At 35.1% G+C, this 19,697-nt stretch overlaps 1 protein-coding gene across 1 annotated transcript in view; it reads right to left on the reverse strand.

Moving 5' to 3' along the window:
- Positions 1-1,660: 1,660 nt before the first annotated feature.
- The window catches only part of LOC101738769 (uncharacterized), a 57,400-nt gene continuing 39,363 nt past the window's right edge, over positions 1,661-19,697 (reverse strand). Inside the window, exon 2 of the mRNA XM_004932635.5 lies at positions 1,661-2,755. Coding sequence (XP_004932692.1) covers positions 1,899-2,755 — 857 coding nt within the window. The 3' untranslated portion in view covers positions 1,661-1,898. The remainder of the gene's footprint in view (positions 2,756-19,697) is intronic.

The following is a 19,697-nucleotide window of genomic DNA, read 5'->3' on the forward strand; positions in this document are numbered from 1 at the left end:
AGGTTTAAATTATCTAGCTCTCTGGCTTGAAGATCCTATGAACAATTGTTAATTCTATGCATATTACAGGATAATTATCGATCTTATATGACGACAAACTGTCTGAACCGTTATTTCGTCTGCCTTTAATATTATTTAAAAGCAACTCAAAATATGCTGCTATGCGATCCCTCTCTTCTCTATCATCTACAATAACGTATTCCCCAAAATTCGTAGCCTTATGAGCTTTATGTTCTTACACATCTTCTATTAATGTATTTATATCCACCGAGCAGGGAGCCCTTTAAGGTTGGTACTACAGTCCTGTCTATTTCTGCAGCAGAGCAATTATGCATTTCTGTTTTAACGCCGAGATAACTTTTATTCCTATGAAAATAATCTTCTATATATATTATATACTCGTATAAAAATGAATTGCTGTTCGTTAGTCTCGCTAAAACTCGAGAACGGTTGGACCGTTTTGGCTAACTTTGGTCTTGAATTATTTGTGGAAGTCCAGAGAAGGTTTAAAAGGTAGATAAATATGAAAATGCTCGGAATTAAATAAAAATAACAATTTTGTTTTTCCTTTGATGTGTCCCCCGTCGGACGGATTCCTTTTGTTTGTTTTAAGTTTATTTTATACAAAAGTTTAGGTCTTTAAGTCTGCTGGGTCAGCTAGTACTATATAATAATGTAATATTTCAAGGTAGACGGCGGCCTGCTTGTTTAATTGTAAATGAAAAATGTAAGCTATGTATAGTAACCGCTTAGATGTGAGTGAAGTCATATCGATTATACACATAATTATGTATAAGCTACTCAAAAACTCGATGTTTTGTTGCTTATTTAGGCAGACGAGCATACGGCCCACCTGATGGTGAGTGGTTACCGTCGCTCGTAGACGTCAGCAATTTCAGGGGCAGAGCCAAGCCGTTACCTACCGTTTAATAATCTCGCGTTCTGGAAATCCCTTGCAGGGGAGCTTATTCCAAAGCCGGATGGTACGTGGCAAAAAAGGGCGGGTGGTGCGATGGTAAAAACGAGATGATGGTATCATTTCAAATAACTCCTCAGAGCACTCCCCATGGAGTATACGGCACAAAATAAAGTGGGAACCGAAGTCCCTTCACAGAACCAGAGGTCCAAAACGATCCGTGAGAATGGGATTATTGACAATTGTGTCAAGGTATCACGACGATATTCGCATTTTGCAAAATATTAATAAAAGATGGTGCGGTGTATTGTGAATTCGTACAGGTGGTGCCATCGTCTTATCTATTTGAAATACTACGTGTAAAATTCACTTATTGATGTCTCGACTCTCCTTGTCTATTCTATTCAAAAAATGCCTGGAAACTGTATTTTTTGTCTTATTTGGTGGACTAAATCTCTGGTAAGGTAACCAAAAAATAAAAGGTAAGTGATGATGATGGAAAATAATTATAATATTGAATGTTCTAATTTAATTCTAAATTGTTTCGTTATGAAGTAGGCTCTAAATTATCAAATTATAATCTTCTAGGTGTAATGTGTGTTGTAAATGTAGATCACTTTTGAAACATTGCTTTCGACATATTTAATCATATAGTATGCCGTTAGTAAGTGTAACTATCTAGTGAACACACAGGTGTTTGACTATGATAAATAGAACGAGGTAAAATAAATAACTACTAGAAGCTTTTAAAACTTTAAATTCATTTATTATTTTATTATTCACACACAATTCCAACGACTCTTTCATTCATCATCTTTACTCTTCAGACCATTTGCTCAACAAACAACAACTTATCTACTTAAATTTACAATAAGACAATGAACTACTTTCGTCATTTCCATGACGATGCATGTCACACCTCACTCTTAAACTGGAACTCATCAGTTACACAACACAAGTCTTTTATATGCTTACACTAACTTTAACTTAACGCAAGTAGAGGTTCTTCCGCATCCTGTTTTGGATTGAGTTTCGAGTTCTTCTTCCATTGCTCCTTTTTGTTGATCATCTTTCGTTTGGTCATTTCCAATTTTGTTTTTACTTTTGACATTTTCGGCATAATCGCCGGTTCGTCTAGTCGTTCTAACGTTTCAATAATGTTCTTTGGTTCAGACATGATTCTCCTGGTTTCCTCACTGATTTCATCCGCTGTTGAATTTTTATTAGCATAAACGACAACGTAGTGTGAGTAGGCAGAATTAGCTGGTGAATTGATGTCGGCAAAATCTCTGAAGTTAGCGAATTGGTCTTGATTGTAATTGGGTCTCGGATTGGCGATGTAATTGACGTCGAACGAAGGCCTTCCGTGACCATTGTTGTAGTAATTGAAACTGTCACTATAATCATCTTCGTCGTTTTGAGCGAAAAATGTTCCGCCTCTGATGATACCGAAATTACCAGAGCCGAGCACACTGGATGTTGTATCAACAAGGGGTGCAGCAGGTGTGTTGATTGGCGAGCTCGCTTTACCAAAGTTTTCTAGATTCCTATAACCACCAAAAATGGGATAATTAAGTAGTGATTTATATGAATTCGGTCGCTGGCTGTAGGCCCCTTCCTGATTATTTCCAAAATCAAGTCTGTAATTGTTTTGTTGTCGTGGCTCAAACAAGTTTGCGAATGTTGGGAAGAAGGTTTGAGATCTTCCGACTAGTTCAACAGAATGGTCCGTATGGTCATCTGTTGCGGCTGCGTCGGGTTCTACGTGCATGCCAGGCGGCGGCGGCACCACTTCTGATGTGATTTCTGATGACTCTGCAGTGAGGCCTCTCGTATCATCTGAAACGAACAAATAGTTCCAGTAAGTACAATAGGTATATCTTTTTAGTACAAATAAAAAGGGAAACATCTGTTGTGCCAAGTTTAAAAAAAAAGTTTTTTTTACGAAATATTGCGATATATATTGTACTTTTCAGCTTCACTGTGAGCGAAGGGCCCAAGGAGGAGCAAAAGGTTTGGTAGCAGCTGTTCTAGAATACTCGGAGGAGGCCTAACAGGTCAAGGGCAGCTGCTTCTCCAGTGCATCTGCCACTTCGGCTGAAAAGTCCGGCGAGCAACTCAGCGAGCGGATTCTATAGGTTAAGTTTCACATCCAACTCTTCAGCGAGTTCGAAGAATACGCTGACTAATTCTTTTTATACTGCTATCAGAGAGTGGATACTCTCACTGCTTTCAGACGCTACTGATACATACAATACAGGTGGATGCGTTAGGACGTGTCTAGACATACAGGTATACTGACGTTGATGACTTTCTATCATCAACAAAAAAAAAGTAACATTATGATTTGGCGACAAAATCTGTTTATGAATAAATCTCATTCAAATTAATAAAGTGTGTGTCGCAGAATATCTAACATAGAAGGTAATGGTACTACTACATTATATTTTTTATTAATGTCATTAAGTGACGTGTTCCTATATGTCATTTGTATTAAATTGACTACCGCATATACTCGTCTAATACTTTTCCTGCTCGAATAAATGAATATTTAATAATAAATAAGTTTATTGTAATAATACATTATGAGTTGCTGTCAACGTTCGTCCTTTGTTTCGTACTGTATAATAATATCTAAGATAATCTTAAAATTGTGCATCTATTTTCTGTACGGTAAGAAAATTGATTTTTACACGCTTTATATTAGCTTCACTTGTATGTTGTTGTCACGCGATTTTGACCCACTTTAAACGGCCAGATTTTGGTACCAGAACTTTGTAGATTTATCGAGGACCGCTGATAATACACTAATTTGATAAGATTATTCCATTATTGAATTTGCAAAAAAAAAATTACTAAAAAATGAAAAATAAATACTAGTTTAAAAAAACAAAAAATCACGCTTTAAATAAAATTCAAATAAAGAATAGAAAATAAATTTTAATAAATTTAAATTGAAAATGGTGTAAAAAATATATATTTTATTGTAAAAAAAGCGTAGGGTGCATGTTGGCTAATTTTGGTCTTAAATTATTTGTGGAAGTCCAGAGAAGGTTTAAAAGGTAGACAAATATGAAAATGCTCGGAATCAAATAAAAATAACAATTTTTTTTTTCCTTTGATGTGTCCCCCGTCGTCGTTTGTATGTTTTAAGTTTATTTTATACAAAAGTTTAGGTCTTTTATTTATCGATTGAGGCACTACGAAGTCTGCCGGGTCAGCTAGTTAGATATAAATATTTTTCTGACAGATATGAGTAGAAGAATTATAATATTATTTCAGTAATATCTTAAAAAGCACCTCACGCTTTTTGTACAATAAAATATATATATATTTTTACACTATTTTTATTTATTAAAATTTATTTGTAAATTCTACAACCACGTTTAAATGTCGAAATTTCTATATCTGGAGAATTTTATTTAAGTTAGTAAATAGTGATTTGATTGATTTATGACAACATCGGTCAAATGTTTTTTTTATAAAATTAATTAAATCATTGAAACCGCTAAGGAAAAGTGGTGTTAATTAATTTATTAATTTTTCCCTACTTATTCTTTGGTAACTTAGGGTGCTATTCTAGCTACGCGCGGAAGGGTAGGTGAGCTCACGGGCTTAATCTATGAGAATTTGCTAACACCAGCCCTAGTAAGAGCAGTGCTTCGCAGAATATACCACCGAATCAGAATCGCGACCAACTGAGAAGATCCGGTGGTGTCTATGGTTTAGTTCGCTCCTCAAACTCTTTGTCGTAATTAACGAGTTCGACGAGGACGGTGATCAGCGCCTGAAGAGCCTAAAAGCACCGGGAGTGGATCCAGGGGAAAAATTAAATACGCGAGAAGCAGTAGAAAATGCCTTTAATTTTTTTTTATTGCTTAGATGGGTGGACGAGCTCACAGCCCACCTGGTGTTAATTGGTTACTAGAGCCCATAGGCATCTACGATGTAAGTGCGCCACTCACCTTGAGATATAAGTTCTAAGGTCTCAGATATAGTTAAAACGGCTGCCCCACCCTTCAAACCGAAACGCATTACTGCTTCACGGCAGAAATAGGTAGGGTGGTGGTACTTACCCGTGCGGACTCACAAGAGGTCCCCCGTACACCTGACTTCTTCAAGAAGGGCATTGAAAAACTACGTCTGCGCTGGTAGAGATACACCGATGCCATGGATGCATATTTTGATTAATAGAAACAATTTTTTTTTATAAAAGACATGATTTTAACTTTCGGTGTACCGAATGGGGTTCGTAATTAATATTTATATAAGGATCTAATTGTTGTTAAATGATATTTATATATATTATCATACCATCACAACATCGTACTAAAAGATAATTGAAAGATTTCCGAGCGAGGAAAGTTATATACGAGAAATTTTTTAATATTCTTGAATTTAGCTTTGTACTTAGCTAATAGGAAGCGGAGGCCCATTGGTTCTTAGTTTTAGATGAGGTGTAAGCTACTGTAGCCTAAAGGAATCACATGGCGAGGGTCTGCTTTTGCTGGTTCTTAATACTTAATACTGCCGCCTGTACAAATTTCCTTGTGTTCAGTATAAACTTCAGTGAGTAAGTGATAACTTTGCAAACTAGAAAATGTGTTGTTTTGTTATTATTAATTGCAAAATTGGGTCAACACAATTTCAAAAGATCCCGCACGTTACAAATTTCATTTAAATATCAATGAACATTATTAGTTTTCTGCTGACCCATGACCTGTTGCCGTGGCTGCTCTAAAATCGTTAAATTTTGGTGAAAACTATTAAGAAATACTTGCAAAACCAATGAGGAGGAAATTTGGGTTAACGTTCCATGTTAGCAATCCACAGTCTCTTATTGTGTTCACAAAGGCTGATGCACAACAGTAAAATATTTTCTTCGAATTATAATTCACTTATTGTAATAGCCAAAATCTTAGCTTTTAGAATATATGGTTTATTACAGCTTGCTCTTGATGCTATATCGTTTTGGATATTTCAAACGTATTAAGTTATATTTTATACATAAACTTTAACTAATTTCATTACACTGATTTCAGTTTGATTATAGTATTCAATCATGAATTAAATATATTTTTTACACACTGATTTTTTCTCTCTTAAAAACGTCATTGGTAATATTTAAATTTTTATTATCAAAAATTCAGTTGGCGACCTGTGATTATTACCACATTAAAGACATCTATTTTCATAACAGAAAAATATTATAACATAAGTATGACAAAGCGCTATTTGTCTTTACTTATTTAGCTGTTTAAACAAAGACCGTTTTTTAAGCATAGCGAAAGCTAACGTTGAAATAAACTAGTGGTTTGACCTCGTTGTGATAAACCAAGTTTAGATACAATAAAGATGAACGATTAGTTTGTTACGCGATTGCTTAAATTTAAATCCTATATGTGAACTGCATAACTAATTTAAAAAGTACTAGTAATATCTAAATGTTTTATTTCAACATACAATGCTAAAATAGTTCTAGGATCAAATTTATTGTTACCGAATGAAGCTGGCAACATTTCCTTTATACTTGATTTATCTGTTTCTTGCTTTTGGTTCGTGGTCATGTTATTTTATTAGTATTGTGGTCAATTGTATAAAGTATGTACTGGCGGTAAAACTGTAACTAAAACAAATATATAAAAATAAAACAGTCTTAAAAAAATTTGTTAGGCATTATGAGCTACCACCATACTTTACGAGAATGTCCATCTCAATGGTCGTGTTGTGCGTAAACAATCACTGATTTCACAACATGAACTCAATAGCTCTGAGATAGTTGATGATTCGCCATCTTTCTGTCGTTACGCACTGGGACTATTACGGAGAATTAAATAACAGTTGCAACATTGATGATGGTCTGAATGAGGGTATATGTGATCTTGATTTTGTATATCAGTTCTTTTTGTGAACCTCAATATAATGGTAATGTACTTTTACCAGAACGCATTGACATGAATCTTGATTCTATTAAAATTTGAAAGATAGGCAATTAATAAACGTCTTTTAAAATAGTATTATATTTGGTAAAAATAAGCATTAAACTAATAATATCCAGCCTGGTCTGTTAAAGGACTTGGATGGACTGTTCTTTTTTTATTGCTCTTTTGGGCAGACGATCATACGACCCACATGACGCTTAGTGGTTACCGTCGCTTATGGACGTCAGCAATCCCAGGGTCAGAGACAAGTCGCTGCTTACCTGTGTGAAGGAGGAAATGCGAGAGAAGGGTGTCACTGTATAGATGACGTATGGAATATGGCTCTATGGTCTGAATGAAAAAAGAAAACATGCTACACTGATCCTACATAGTAGGATACGGTCAAAATGAAGAAGATCCAAATTGACTGTTAATTGCTTTCTAACCAGTCAGTTTTGTCATTTAAACTAAGCTGATGGTCTAGAGAGACCAAGTCAGTGTCACCGGTCTAGGTTTTGTCATGACGCGTATTTTGAGGAGGTTTATAGCTTTGGAGGCCTAAGCTCTAGTGGCTTAGGCTGTTTAATGCTCTTTTCACATTTACGGAATGTAACTAATCATATTCATTCTCAAAGCGGAGATTTAAATAATTTATCCTATAATAGCGTCGTTTATTGTTAAAACTGCTTTGTTTTCCTGACAACTTCAAGCGAAACACAGGTTCTATATCATTACAGTAATTTCCTGCATGCGTTTATTTATTTCCATATTGCTACACACATATTGCAAAATAATAAATGTAATTTGATTTTATCGTCATTTAAAGTTAAACTATTGTATTAATCTTAACATTTATCTATAGGCATTAAATATTGTTGAATGTTTACTAAGATTATTACTAAATTATGACATTCAACGATATACATACTTTTATTTATTGTTTAGAGGGTTCATCTGGTGTTCAGTGGTTAATGGAGACAATGGCATCCGTAAATTCAGCGTAAATGCTAGAACGCGTCTTGAGACATGAATTCTAAGTCTCAGTTTTGTAGAACAACGGCTGTCCCACTTTTCAAAATCGAGACGCATTACTGATTCACGGCAGAAATGAGCGGGGTAGTGGTACCTACAAGTGCCGTCTCATAAGACGTCCCACCACCAATAAATGTATGCTTAACAGTCTGTACGCTTATGCATCCATTAATAAGCGGTAGGCAGCGGCTTGGCTCTATCCCTGGCATTGATGACGTCTATGAGCAACGGTAACCACTTACCATCAGGTGGGTCGTATGCTCGTCTGTCTGCTCGGGTATTATAAAAGCAATAATAATAATAATGATAAATCAGACACAATTTTTGACACAGATTACGTATTTATAATTTAAAAATCATCTTTGGAATATACGCAAGAACAACATTACTTTAAACATATTTTATGATATTCATTATCAGATATCGACCATTCAAAGGTTTAGCAACAGCAGAAGACAGAAACGGCACGCGTTCATGTATACATATGTATGTTATTTTATGAACGTAATTATCTTTATGAACCGTGACTAATACGTACAAAATGCCTTAAAAATGTCATTTGGGCGTGAAATTGTGCGTAATTGTTTTGCTTTCGAAATGCTCCGTAAGACGGTAGTAGAAATTACGAATAGTTTCAACAAGAGACTTCTAACCTTTTAGATGTTTCGTCTGGTTTGTTTTACGGTGTTATTTATTACGACACACGGTCACGTTTTAAATTTACTTGGTAACAGAATAAAAATTAAATTCCGTGTTAAAATAAAAAAACGCGCAATTTCCTTGTGTAATTGTTCTTTGTGGAGCTTTCATGCAAGACCCCATTGTTTTCAACGTTTGGTATTTTAGAACTGTAAAGAGTTCTGGCTTTTAACTAAACGCAGACAGAGGAGTTTATGTTCCTTCTGATGACAAGCGGCTGCCTATGTTTATAAACGCAACGTTAATGTTTCTTTACACGGGTGGCATAAAAAAGGCAGCTATGTATATAGAGGAAATATCGGCAAATGTGCAACAGCATTCCTCGAGTATTATACCATTATACTGCGATCACCAATCGCTATATACTGTTAGTAAGACGTATTGTAAGCACGTTTAGTACCTACTTATTTTTGCTATATCAAGGTGGGCGGTGCATTTTCGTTATGAGCGGATCTGTAATGAGCTTTACCCGTCTACGTAATAATAAAAAACAAATAAATAAAAATAACCGCTCGACATGGCTCAAAAGTTGTTTGAATGTATATCCGGATTAGCTGAGATCCATCATTGTGACCATGAGGTAGGTTCATTGGAAAATTTTAAAAAAACTTAAGTGGGCCGCGCGTTCGTCGTCTATGCATAATATTTAATAATTCACTTCATATTTCCTAACTTTCACACATTGTTGGTATTCAGAACACCATATAAGTACAGCACCGGTTAATCCGGGTTCTCTTGTAATAAGCTCATCAGAGAAATCGTTTTAAGGCCACGTCTTAATTATAAACCGGCGAAGTCCACTCAACAGTCACGACATATTTCAGAATGTTACGAAATATGCACATTAATGCAGGCAGGTCCTAAACTAGAAAGCAGTTGAGTCTTCACGCTTCCCTTTTACGTAAGCTGAATAATGAGGTCGTTTGTCAAATCATCAGGCATTGCTTTTCTGAATGTCGAGTAATGATAGTCGATAAGTCGTCTCGTACTTGTTGTGAAATATTGTTTCATATCCACATAAGAGAGACAGAGAGAGAACAGAATCTATTTGTAGCATAGCTTTGAATATCCTGAACATGATTAAAAACGTAGCCAATCATAAAGTTTTATGAGAAAAGTGAAGATTTATTATTTAAATGTTTTATAGAAAAAAAACTCGGTAATGGATATTTGTTGTGTTAATCTTTATTTTATCTAGGTATTTATAATTTTACGAGGTAAGTGTTGGTTAACTCAAACTGCACGCTAAGCTAAAACAAGACATCTCAAATAACGCCCAAGAGAATCAATTGCAATAGGTAGTTCATTGCGCAGTATAAGATAATTAAAGTGATTACGTTCAATTGTATATTGTCACGATTTGAAGATATCGAATTGTATTTTGTTTTTACAATAAGTATAATTCTGATGACCGGAGTCCACAGATCTCATTGTTTCGAAGTTGAAAAATGGCAATGTACATGTCCATACGAATCCATCAGATCTAACAACCGTTGCATTAGACGCTTTTGGCTCTAACACTAGGAACATGCTTAGGGACTCTGGTAGCCGTACTCGTCGAACTCGGCAATGAATTCGACGTGCAACCTAACCTAAACATCAGCCCTCTGAGTTTCTCGCCGGGTCTCTGCAGGGGGTGGCGATTCCGATCCGGTAGTACATTCATTCGCGAACCAGTTGCTCTTGAGTTGTTAGGTCTCCTTTGGAGGTGCTCGGGTAGCTGTTAGCAAATCCCACCCCTCCTGGCTGAGCTCTTGCTCGCCCACCTGTCCTGGTGAAACTGGAAAGGCCTCTGGGCCACAAAGAATCCCTCAATCACAAAAAAAGGTACGCATGAATACAGCAAATTTTGGTTTTGAGCTGATTTTCTTTGTTTTTCTAGTATTTTCGTTTAAGGACACATATTTGATATCAGCATAGCTTAGTTGGTTACCATCACGGGCTCAGAAGTTCAAATCTGAGAAGTAATTAATTGTTTCCAAAGAGACTTATGTAATACATGTGTGTGTGCAATACGCATTTCTGCTTTCGCAAATAAAAAAAACAATTTAACTTCATTTCCAAACGCTTAAACAACTTTTATTTCGTAGAGAAAACTTTAACAGCTCAAAGGTTATGAAACAAATAATCCGTTTCGTTTGGACTGTGTTTGAATGAATCCAATACATCGTTTAATTAAATTATATAATATCTACATATATGAACTTTGATCGCCCTTTTGTTTGGCGGCTGCTTTTGAAACGTTCCAAAAGTATCAAGTCTAAGCGTGTCAAACAAATTAATACGCTATGTGAAAATAACCCAAACAATGGTTTTAAATGATTGTAATAATGTACCTACGGCACTGCATTACCACGTATATAGGTATATTTGAGTAAAGTTGGTGAATGCCAGATGATTTGAACTTCGGTACAATCGCATCACTTAATACAAACACCTTGGGATCTATCTACCCTGTCTACGGGGGCCTCATCGATATTTTTCAATTTGATTTGAATTTGGTAATTCCTACATTGGTGTTTCAAAATATTGCTACAAGAGCAATCAGTTTGAAGTGTTCTCTGACGCTCTCACAACAGGTCAGAGGTGTAAAAGACAAAATGTTGAATTTATATCAAGACAATTTTTTAAATTTAATCATGAATATTTGATTTGTATTCCATTGTGACAGTTACAACATTATTCTAACGCAATGGCACGAGTACATATTTATTTTAGCGCTAGCTGACCCGGCAGACTTCGTAGTGCCTCAATCGATAAATGAAAGGCCTAAATTAAAATTAAAATAAACAAAAGGAATCCGTCCAACGGGGGACACTTCAAAGGAAAAACAAAATTGTTGTTTTTATTTAATTCCGAGCATTTTCATATTTATCTACCCTTTAAATCTTCTCTGGACTTCCACAAATAATTCAAGACTAAAATTTACCAAATCCGTCCAGCCGTTCTCGAGTTTTACCGAGACTAACGAACAGCAATTCATTTTTATATATAGATTTTTGCTGTAGCGTAAAATAAATTTCAATTGATTGTTTAGAATTCAAATCAGAGTAATATGAATTTAATAAAGCGTTAATGCGCACATAGTATATCCTTTTCTATATCTCTAAGTACTATATAGATTCAAGGTTCATTTTACAAAACATAATTAAATTCGAGTCGAACGGTAGAAACATTTATCTACGTACTGATATTTAGCAACGCCTAATACCGGACTAATAAATTCTTGTTGACTTGTTTTGTCTCATTTTAACATTCAGCAGTGTCAAGAATCAAGAACTTGCTATTGAAATAAACGTAAGGTCGTTTAAATTGGATCAAACTAACAATTTATATAACACGTTAATGAAAATGTAGTCTGTAGTCTAGTAGTTACTAGTTATACTAATTGAACGGTGCTGAACATTGGCAATATTTTTGAAGTAACATTTTCATCAGAACTAAACGTGTTGAAACGAAAAATCTAAGGAATGGGACTTCTTGCCCCTATCGTTTCTTGTAGCTGCCTCACCATACAATATCTGATTGACTATCCACCACATTTTTACTGCTGTTATATGACATATTATGAGTCCGATTTTTTTTTAATATTGAATTGTCATCAGTCCTTAATAAGTATACCAAATTTCGAGTTAATCCGACGTTTTGAAGGGGGTCAAAATCATGTTTAAAGATTCCGTTACATACATACGTCTGCGTATTATATGTAAAAAAAGGTTATTCCAATATTTGTGGCCATTAATCATGAAAATTAGATTAGGAAAAATCATATAATTTTTTCCTTTCCTATAAATTGGTCCATGTGTGGAGACTATAAACACCACCAAAAATAAATACGATGGAATTAGCTACTCGTGCAAACTTGTAACTGTTTTTGACAAACTATATTTGAGATATTTTTGTTTGTTTAGATTGGGTGAACGAACTTACGGCCTACCTAATATTATTAGGTGGTTACCGGAGAACATAAAAATTACAATATTGATTTCTGAAATAAGATAATGAAGATGCTATTGATCAACAACGATGTACAATTAAAATATGCGAAACCGAATCAATATGTATGAACAACACAGGCAACGACTCTTGACATTGCGAAATTATGCTAATCGATACTATGATATAATATCGTTTTCGGATGTGGGCTAATAAGGTCTTTGACTTAACACAGTGACCGCCTCACAACAGGTCAGAGGTGCATTAAAAGAAATTAACAAATCTATTTTCTGTTTTTGGTCGTAAAATTAATGTTGAGTTATATTTCAATGTGTCAGCTTCTAAGATAAACAGCTGATTGTGCAAGGTTAAGATTCTTATAATTTAAATTTATTAAAAGTCTATCGTAATCCGATAACTTTTGTGTCTAAACAGAAGTACTGCGACTTTTTAATTTATTCTAAATGGCTCTTTAAATATTAATTGTAGTTTATAATTGTGGTCTATTAATTTTATTTTACTATATCTTTAAAAGTACTCACTCAAGCTGAGATGTGAGCAATATGAGTTATTACATAGGCCATAGATATTGTACTACTTTTCAACCCGGAATGGATAACCGAAACATGCCAAAAAAGGGAGATTGGTACTGTTACATATCCCTCACATTACAATACACCGCCCACCATACGTTTTCACTACCTACAATTTTAAGATTATAGTCATTTCTATGCCTTACAATAGCTGTGGCGGCATCTTCGTCTTACATTTTTGTTTTGTGTTTGTATAAAAACGTACATGCGACATGCGTATAAAATGCATATTCGTAAAAAATATTAATCATTACTCAATCATCGTGTCTGTTTCTCATAAATAATATAAAGTGAAATCCAAGTTTTTGATGTCCCCCACATGGAGCGATGTATTTCGAATTCCACTCGGGATTATATCATGGTATTGCACAATGTAAACTTTCACTTACAATGACTTAAAAACATACTATGCAAAAGCCTATTGTAATGGATATTATCGGAATTCACTTTCGTTTTGAGAAGATACTGTTCTTAGCATATTTTATTTATTAAAAAAATAATTTTAATATAAAATTGATTGAAGTCAGCGAATGGCACTTGATAAAGTGTATTGAATCAGGAACGAATTGTTGATTTAAAAAAAAACAAATGTTAGTTTTACCAAAACCTATATATTATAGGTTTAGACTAAAACAATAACTAAAATTTAGGTTGGATATTAACACATATTACTATCAATATTAACAATTTATTGGTATAGTTTAGTGAATCCCACCCACCTTTTTAAGTTACCGGTGCCCATAGAAATTTCAATTTGATTGCCGCCACTCATTGCCATGAGGTTAGAGCCTAAATTCTATAGTGAAACAGTTGTTCCACCTTTAAAATTAGACTGGATGATTTTAGTATCTATGTAGACTTAGCCATACTTTGTTGTTTCTTCATCGTGGAAGTCATTCGTGAACACGTGTTAAGTACGTGTTTTATAAGAATAAAATTTTACCGTGCGGGATTTCAACCGCGGCTAGTGTCGTCACTTGATATTAGTTCACTGGTCGTGTTATCCTTCAGGTCAGAACGTATGTGTGGATATTAATTCAGCTATTAACAAATAATACCAGCCTCTGCCCACTGGTTTCCTGTTATCCGTCCGTGATAACAGCATCGCATTGCAAAACTCCGGGAGGCGTGTTTCAGTTTCAGAGGTAAATAATGTAATAATATTTCAAAATTCTGAATAATATAGTGTGACGTATAGCGTGACAAACATTTTAATTTTCTTGTAATTTATTATGATAAAATTTAACATTATTTAACGTTATTTCATGCATTGTCACTAATGTAAAGTTTAATCTAAATCAAATAGCTTTATTAAGAAATAACTTTATGAAATTTTAACAATCAGCTGTAGTAATGTGTTACTTCCTTACAGGCGTAGGCGAACTAGCTTTCCATTTAACCACTTATTATATCTCGTCATAAAAATATTTGAGTTACATTGCATAGTCAAAAGTATTTTAAGACTTAATTTGTTTCTGACTGTAGGTTATATATATCATTGTACTTTTACTCGATGTTGTAACATTTATTGTTTAGTAGTTTTGAATACCACAAAGTCTTCAAGATAACAAATATTTGTTAGTATTTATAGTGGAACTTAAGCGACATAAACTTGAATGTTCAATTTGATGAAGATTTATTTTTTATTGCTTAGATGGGTGAACCAGATCACAGCCCCAGAAGAAATAGGCAGAAATAGGCAGCGTGGTGGTACCTACCCGTGAGGACTCACAAAAGGTCCACCCACCATTAAAAAATATGAGCAATGATGACGATATAGATAGTTAAGCTGTTTTTCCATTTGACTCCATACAGAGGAGGGCCGTTCGGATTGTCGATAATCCCATTCTCTCGGATCGTTTGGAGCCTCTCGGTCTGCGGAGAGACTTCGGTTCCCTCTGTATTTTGTACCGTATGTTCCATGGGGAATGCTCTGAGGAATTGTTCGAAATGATACCGGCATCTCGTTTTTACCATCGCACCGCCCGCCACCGGAATAGAGTTCATCCATACTACCTGGAGCCACTGCGGTCATCCACAGTGCGTTTCCAGAGATCTTTTTTGCCACGTACCATCCGGCTATGGAATGAGCTCCCTTCCACGGTGTTTCCCGAGCGCTATGACATGTCCTTCTTCAAACGAGGCTTGTGGAGAGTATTAAGCGGTAGGCAGCGGCTTGGCTCTGCCCCTGGCATTGCTGAAGTCCATGGGCGACGGTAACCACTCACCATCAGGTGGGCCGTATGCTCGTCTGCCTACAAGGGCAATAAAAAAAAAAAAAAAAATTTTCGTATTTGTTTCATAACTGTATACAAACAGAAGAACTGTTAGTCAGCAAGCTCATAATGTATTAAACACCATGGACAGATCTTGTGTCCGTTTACATAAATCTTCATCAGGCATCGTAGGTATTTCGAGTTCATATACATATGTAACATGATAAGTGATCACGTCATTTCGGTCCCTCCCGATCCACTAACGGTGCTTTTAGGTACCGAGCACCGGTCACCGTTGTCGTCCAACCCGTCGTGGCGTCGCTTGCGACGAAGGGCTCGGCAAGTAAATTAACCCACAGACACAGCCCATTGAGTTTTTCGTCGGATCTCCTTAGTGGGTCGCGTTTCCAATCCGGTGCTAGATTCTGCGAAGCACTGCTCTTGCGAGAGCTAGTGTTAGCATCGCTCTCAGGTTAGAGCCTCCTGAGCTCACATACTCGCTCGGTGATGCTGGCATAGCTCTCTAAGGCTACCAGTTTAGGTAGAAAAAAAAGTGATACGTGTTCGCAATGGCTCGAATTTGTAGCCTTAGTAATCTAGGTATGTGTACCTTGTAAATATATGACGAAAGACGAAGCCACGAAAATACGTTTATGAATAATAATATCTATTCCTGAATTTTAAAAAAAACTGCAAACTTACAGTTTGTTAGATTTCCAAACGTTATTAAGTCCGTAATAGAGGAAACGAGGAAGTTTAAAGCTGTGAACAGTTTGGTGGTTTTGTCCTATTTGATGAGTAAAATGTCATTTAAATTGTCTGCTTTAGATTTCTCTGTACCTATTTGTTGAACACATGTTGAACAATTGTTTTATTGTTACGGCCGGTAATTATTTAATTGGTTAATTCTACCCCTTTGTTAAATATGTTTAGCGTAAAAACATTTTATTTGAATGCGTTATAATTGAGATAGCGTATTTTACTTTGGGATTATTATATGAAATTCGATTTTATTCCAAATATAAGTGGAACGTTTAACGGCGATTTTTTCTATACTTGTGCAAGGTTTGATATGATTTGTGTTTCATAAATAAATACATTGATCTCACGAACTGTATAAAATAACAAACGACCCTTGACAGTTACAAAATGTAATTATTATTATCCAAGTACTAACGATTACTATAATAGCTGGTGTTTATAATAATTGAAGCACTTAGTAGCGAAGAATGTAGTGTACGATAGTTCTTCCCAAGCTTATGCCATCAAGATATGTTAATGATTACATGTACAATTTTCACTAACTCAGTATTTACTAATTAAGCATCTAAAGGTAATTTGTAATTATTGCTCTAGGTGAGTCGCAAGTGAAAAAGTAACGTAATTGTTTAATGTGATTTAATAGGCTGAAATTGTGGACAAGATTTTCCTCTAGGCGTTGTAGGATCATACTAAGAACTAGCTTTTGCCCACGACTTCGTCCGCGTGGAATAGTTAGTTTGGCATAACGCTAAATGTTACCCGCCTCTTCAGTTACGTAGAATATCATCTTTATAAAAACACCTTCACAAATAATGCTTTATTTTAGAACAAATTTGGTTAGCATAGAAAACGTTATAGAGAGCCAACTTTTATAGACATATACTGTCGCGGACTTTTTTTAGATCTTTCAAAAGGGAATATTTCTCTCATACATTATTTTAGCGAACCTTAAACCGTTTCCGCAGCGCACGCAGTGGAAGCTCTCAAAAGGGGAAAAAACCCCGATTTTGAAACATTCTTTATTGGTGCTCCGCTTGCATTAGTTTTAGCATGATGTTATATAGCCTTTCTCGATAAATGGTCTATTGAACACTGAAAGAATTTTTCAAAGCGGACCAGTAGTTCCTGAGATTAGCGCGTTCAAACAAACAAACTCTTCAGCTTTATAATATTAGTATAGATGTTAATAATGTGATGGTCTTTGAGTCACGAATACATCAAGCTACATAAATAATTTATAATTAATATTGTTGTTTGTGAATAATTTTTCAGCGGCGTTGAATGAGTTAAGTTGTAAATGTTTTTTAAAACTCCTTTTACGACTGATAATAATCTCGCGTTTTTGTCGTAATTATTTTCGATGTTCCGATTATTGTTAAGGTGTTAAATTAGTTAAAAAAATATTTTTATGGTAGTGTTTCAAGTATAGTTATAACAGCTGCCCCACCCTTCAAACCGAAACGCATTACTGCTTCACGGCACAAATAGGCAGGGTGGTGGTGGTACCTACCCGTGCGGAATCACAGGAGGTCTTTAGAACTTATATCTCAAGGTGGGTGGCGTATTTACGTTGTAGATATCTATGGGCTCCGGTAACTACTTAACAACTTTCATGTAGCTTGTTGGCTGGTCCATTGTGAAAGACTTAGATGATTAGTTTTAGTTAGTAGTAAACTTAAATGATTAACTTTTATCGTAAGTATTTACGCTTACGCTTTACACAGAAAATTCTTCGAATTAGGCCAAGGGATTACTCGTGGGTGATAGCGGTGGGATTTGCTAACAACTGCCTAAGCGCCTCCAAAGGAGACCACAGCAAGTTCATATTCTTTGGGACTCGCACTGGAAGATATTCCCTCGCCCCACCTATCTGTCCCAAGTAGTAGGTTGAGGAATATTTAAGCAATACAATTAAGTTTTATACTTAATATCTGTTGGTTAATGGCGGCACCAGGGGAACAATAGTATCTCTTTGGGAGACCAGAGAGCACACGTTTTTGCTATATTTTTTTAAAATGATTAAAATATATTTTTTACAACGCTTTTATTACGATAAAATCATTATTTCTTATACTATTTTTTATTCAAATTTATTAAGGTTTATTTTTTATTTTTTAGCGAGATTTTCTATAAAAGCGTATTTTTTTTGTTTTTTTAAACTATTATTTATTTTTCATTTTTTAGTTGAATTTTCTATAAAGGCGTATTTTTTAGTTTTTTTAAACTATGTTATTATTTAGTTTTTTTAAACTATGTTTATTTAGTTGAATTTCAGTTTTACAATATATTTTTTTATTTTTTGTTTAAGTATTAAGATGTCATCGATCCTTAATAAGTGTACCAAATTTCAAGTTAATCCGACATTTTGTAAGGGGGTCAAAATCATTTTCAAAAATTCCGTGACATACTAACATACATATACGTCTGAAGCTAATAAAAGCGTACTAAAAATATCAACGTTCCTTCGTTCAAATTAAGTATTAAATTTTTTATTTTTTATTTTCGTAGTTGTGCGATCGCTGAGGCAGTATGTATCAATCAGAGGTTCGGTTAAGCTGCATTGTTAACGGAACGATGCTTTGGGAAATCATCAAGGTTGTTGTTTAGGTTTTTTTTATTGTAACAGTAGGTCACAGTTTACAACATTTCGATGTTCACGGCTCGTTTGCCCGACACGCGATGCACTGATAAATATTAAACTGTATCATTAATTCACAATAATTTCGTTTCTAGTCTGAATCGAATTACTTATCGAGATATTTGCAAATCCATTGCAATGCTTTTAATATTATGTAACAGAGTGTATAGTATCAGATTAGTTGTTTCATCATTTGTTTTGCGGTCTTTTTAATTTTTTCCTTCGAAGGCAGATTAGAGTGTGGCCCATCGGATGGTGTGTGGTTGCTCATAGATGATAGAAATCTCGGGAGTATAGCTTGGCCGCCGCGGAATGAATATTTGAACTTTGAACTTTAGGAAACTTTAAAATAAGTATATTGCAGTGTTGACTCTTCACTATTTTAATTAAATTTTTTTGATTTGATTTAATTTGATTTGATTTGATATGCAGATGTCTAAATTACTTAAACAGTCGGAGATTACAATAATAATTAGTAATTAAAATCAAAAGTTTTGTGTGTGCGACCACCACGTGCGACCGCTGTCAACAAGTAAATGAATAAATTGATGTTCCTCCGCCATGACAAATGAAGTTTCATTCGGTGTTAATTATTACCCGCTCTTAATTATTGAAATTACAATTTCGAAAATAAAAATATTAACGAAGGATTCGACGAGTAAATTAACCCTCAGACACAGCCCACTGAGTTTCTCGCCGGATCTTGGGTCACGTTTCCGATCCGGTGGTAGATTCTGCGAAGCACGGCTCTTGCTGGGGTTCGTGTTAGCAACGTCATCAGGTTTGAGCCCCGTGAGCTCACCTACTAGTTAAGGTGACGCTGACATAGCCTCTCAAGGCCATCAGCTTAGGTAGAAAAAAATATATTTTAAATTATCTAATAATATGCTACAGCGACAACCGTGCGTGGCTAATAGTAAACTTATCGAGTTTGGGATAATTAGATTTACCTATCTTTACATAACCAAGTCTTTAATAATGTAA

This window comes from Bombyx mori, chromosome 23, assembly GCF_030269925.1.
Source record: "Bombyx mori chromosome 23, ASM3026992v2".
NCBI classification, from domain to species: Eukaryota; Metazoa; Arthropoda; class Insecta; order Lepidoptera; family Bombycidae; genus Bombyx; species Bombyx mori.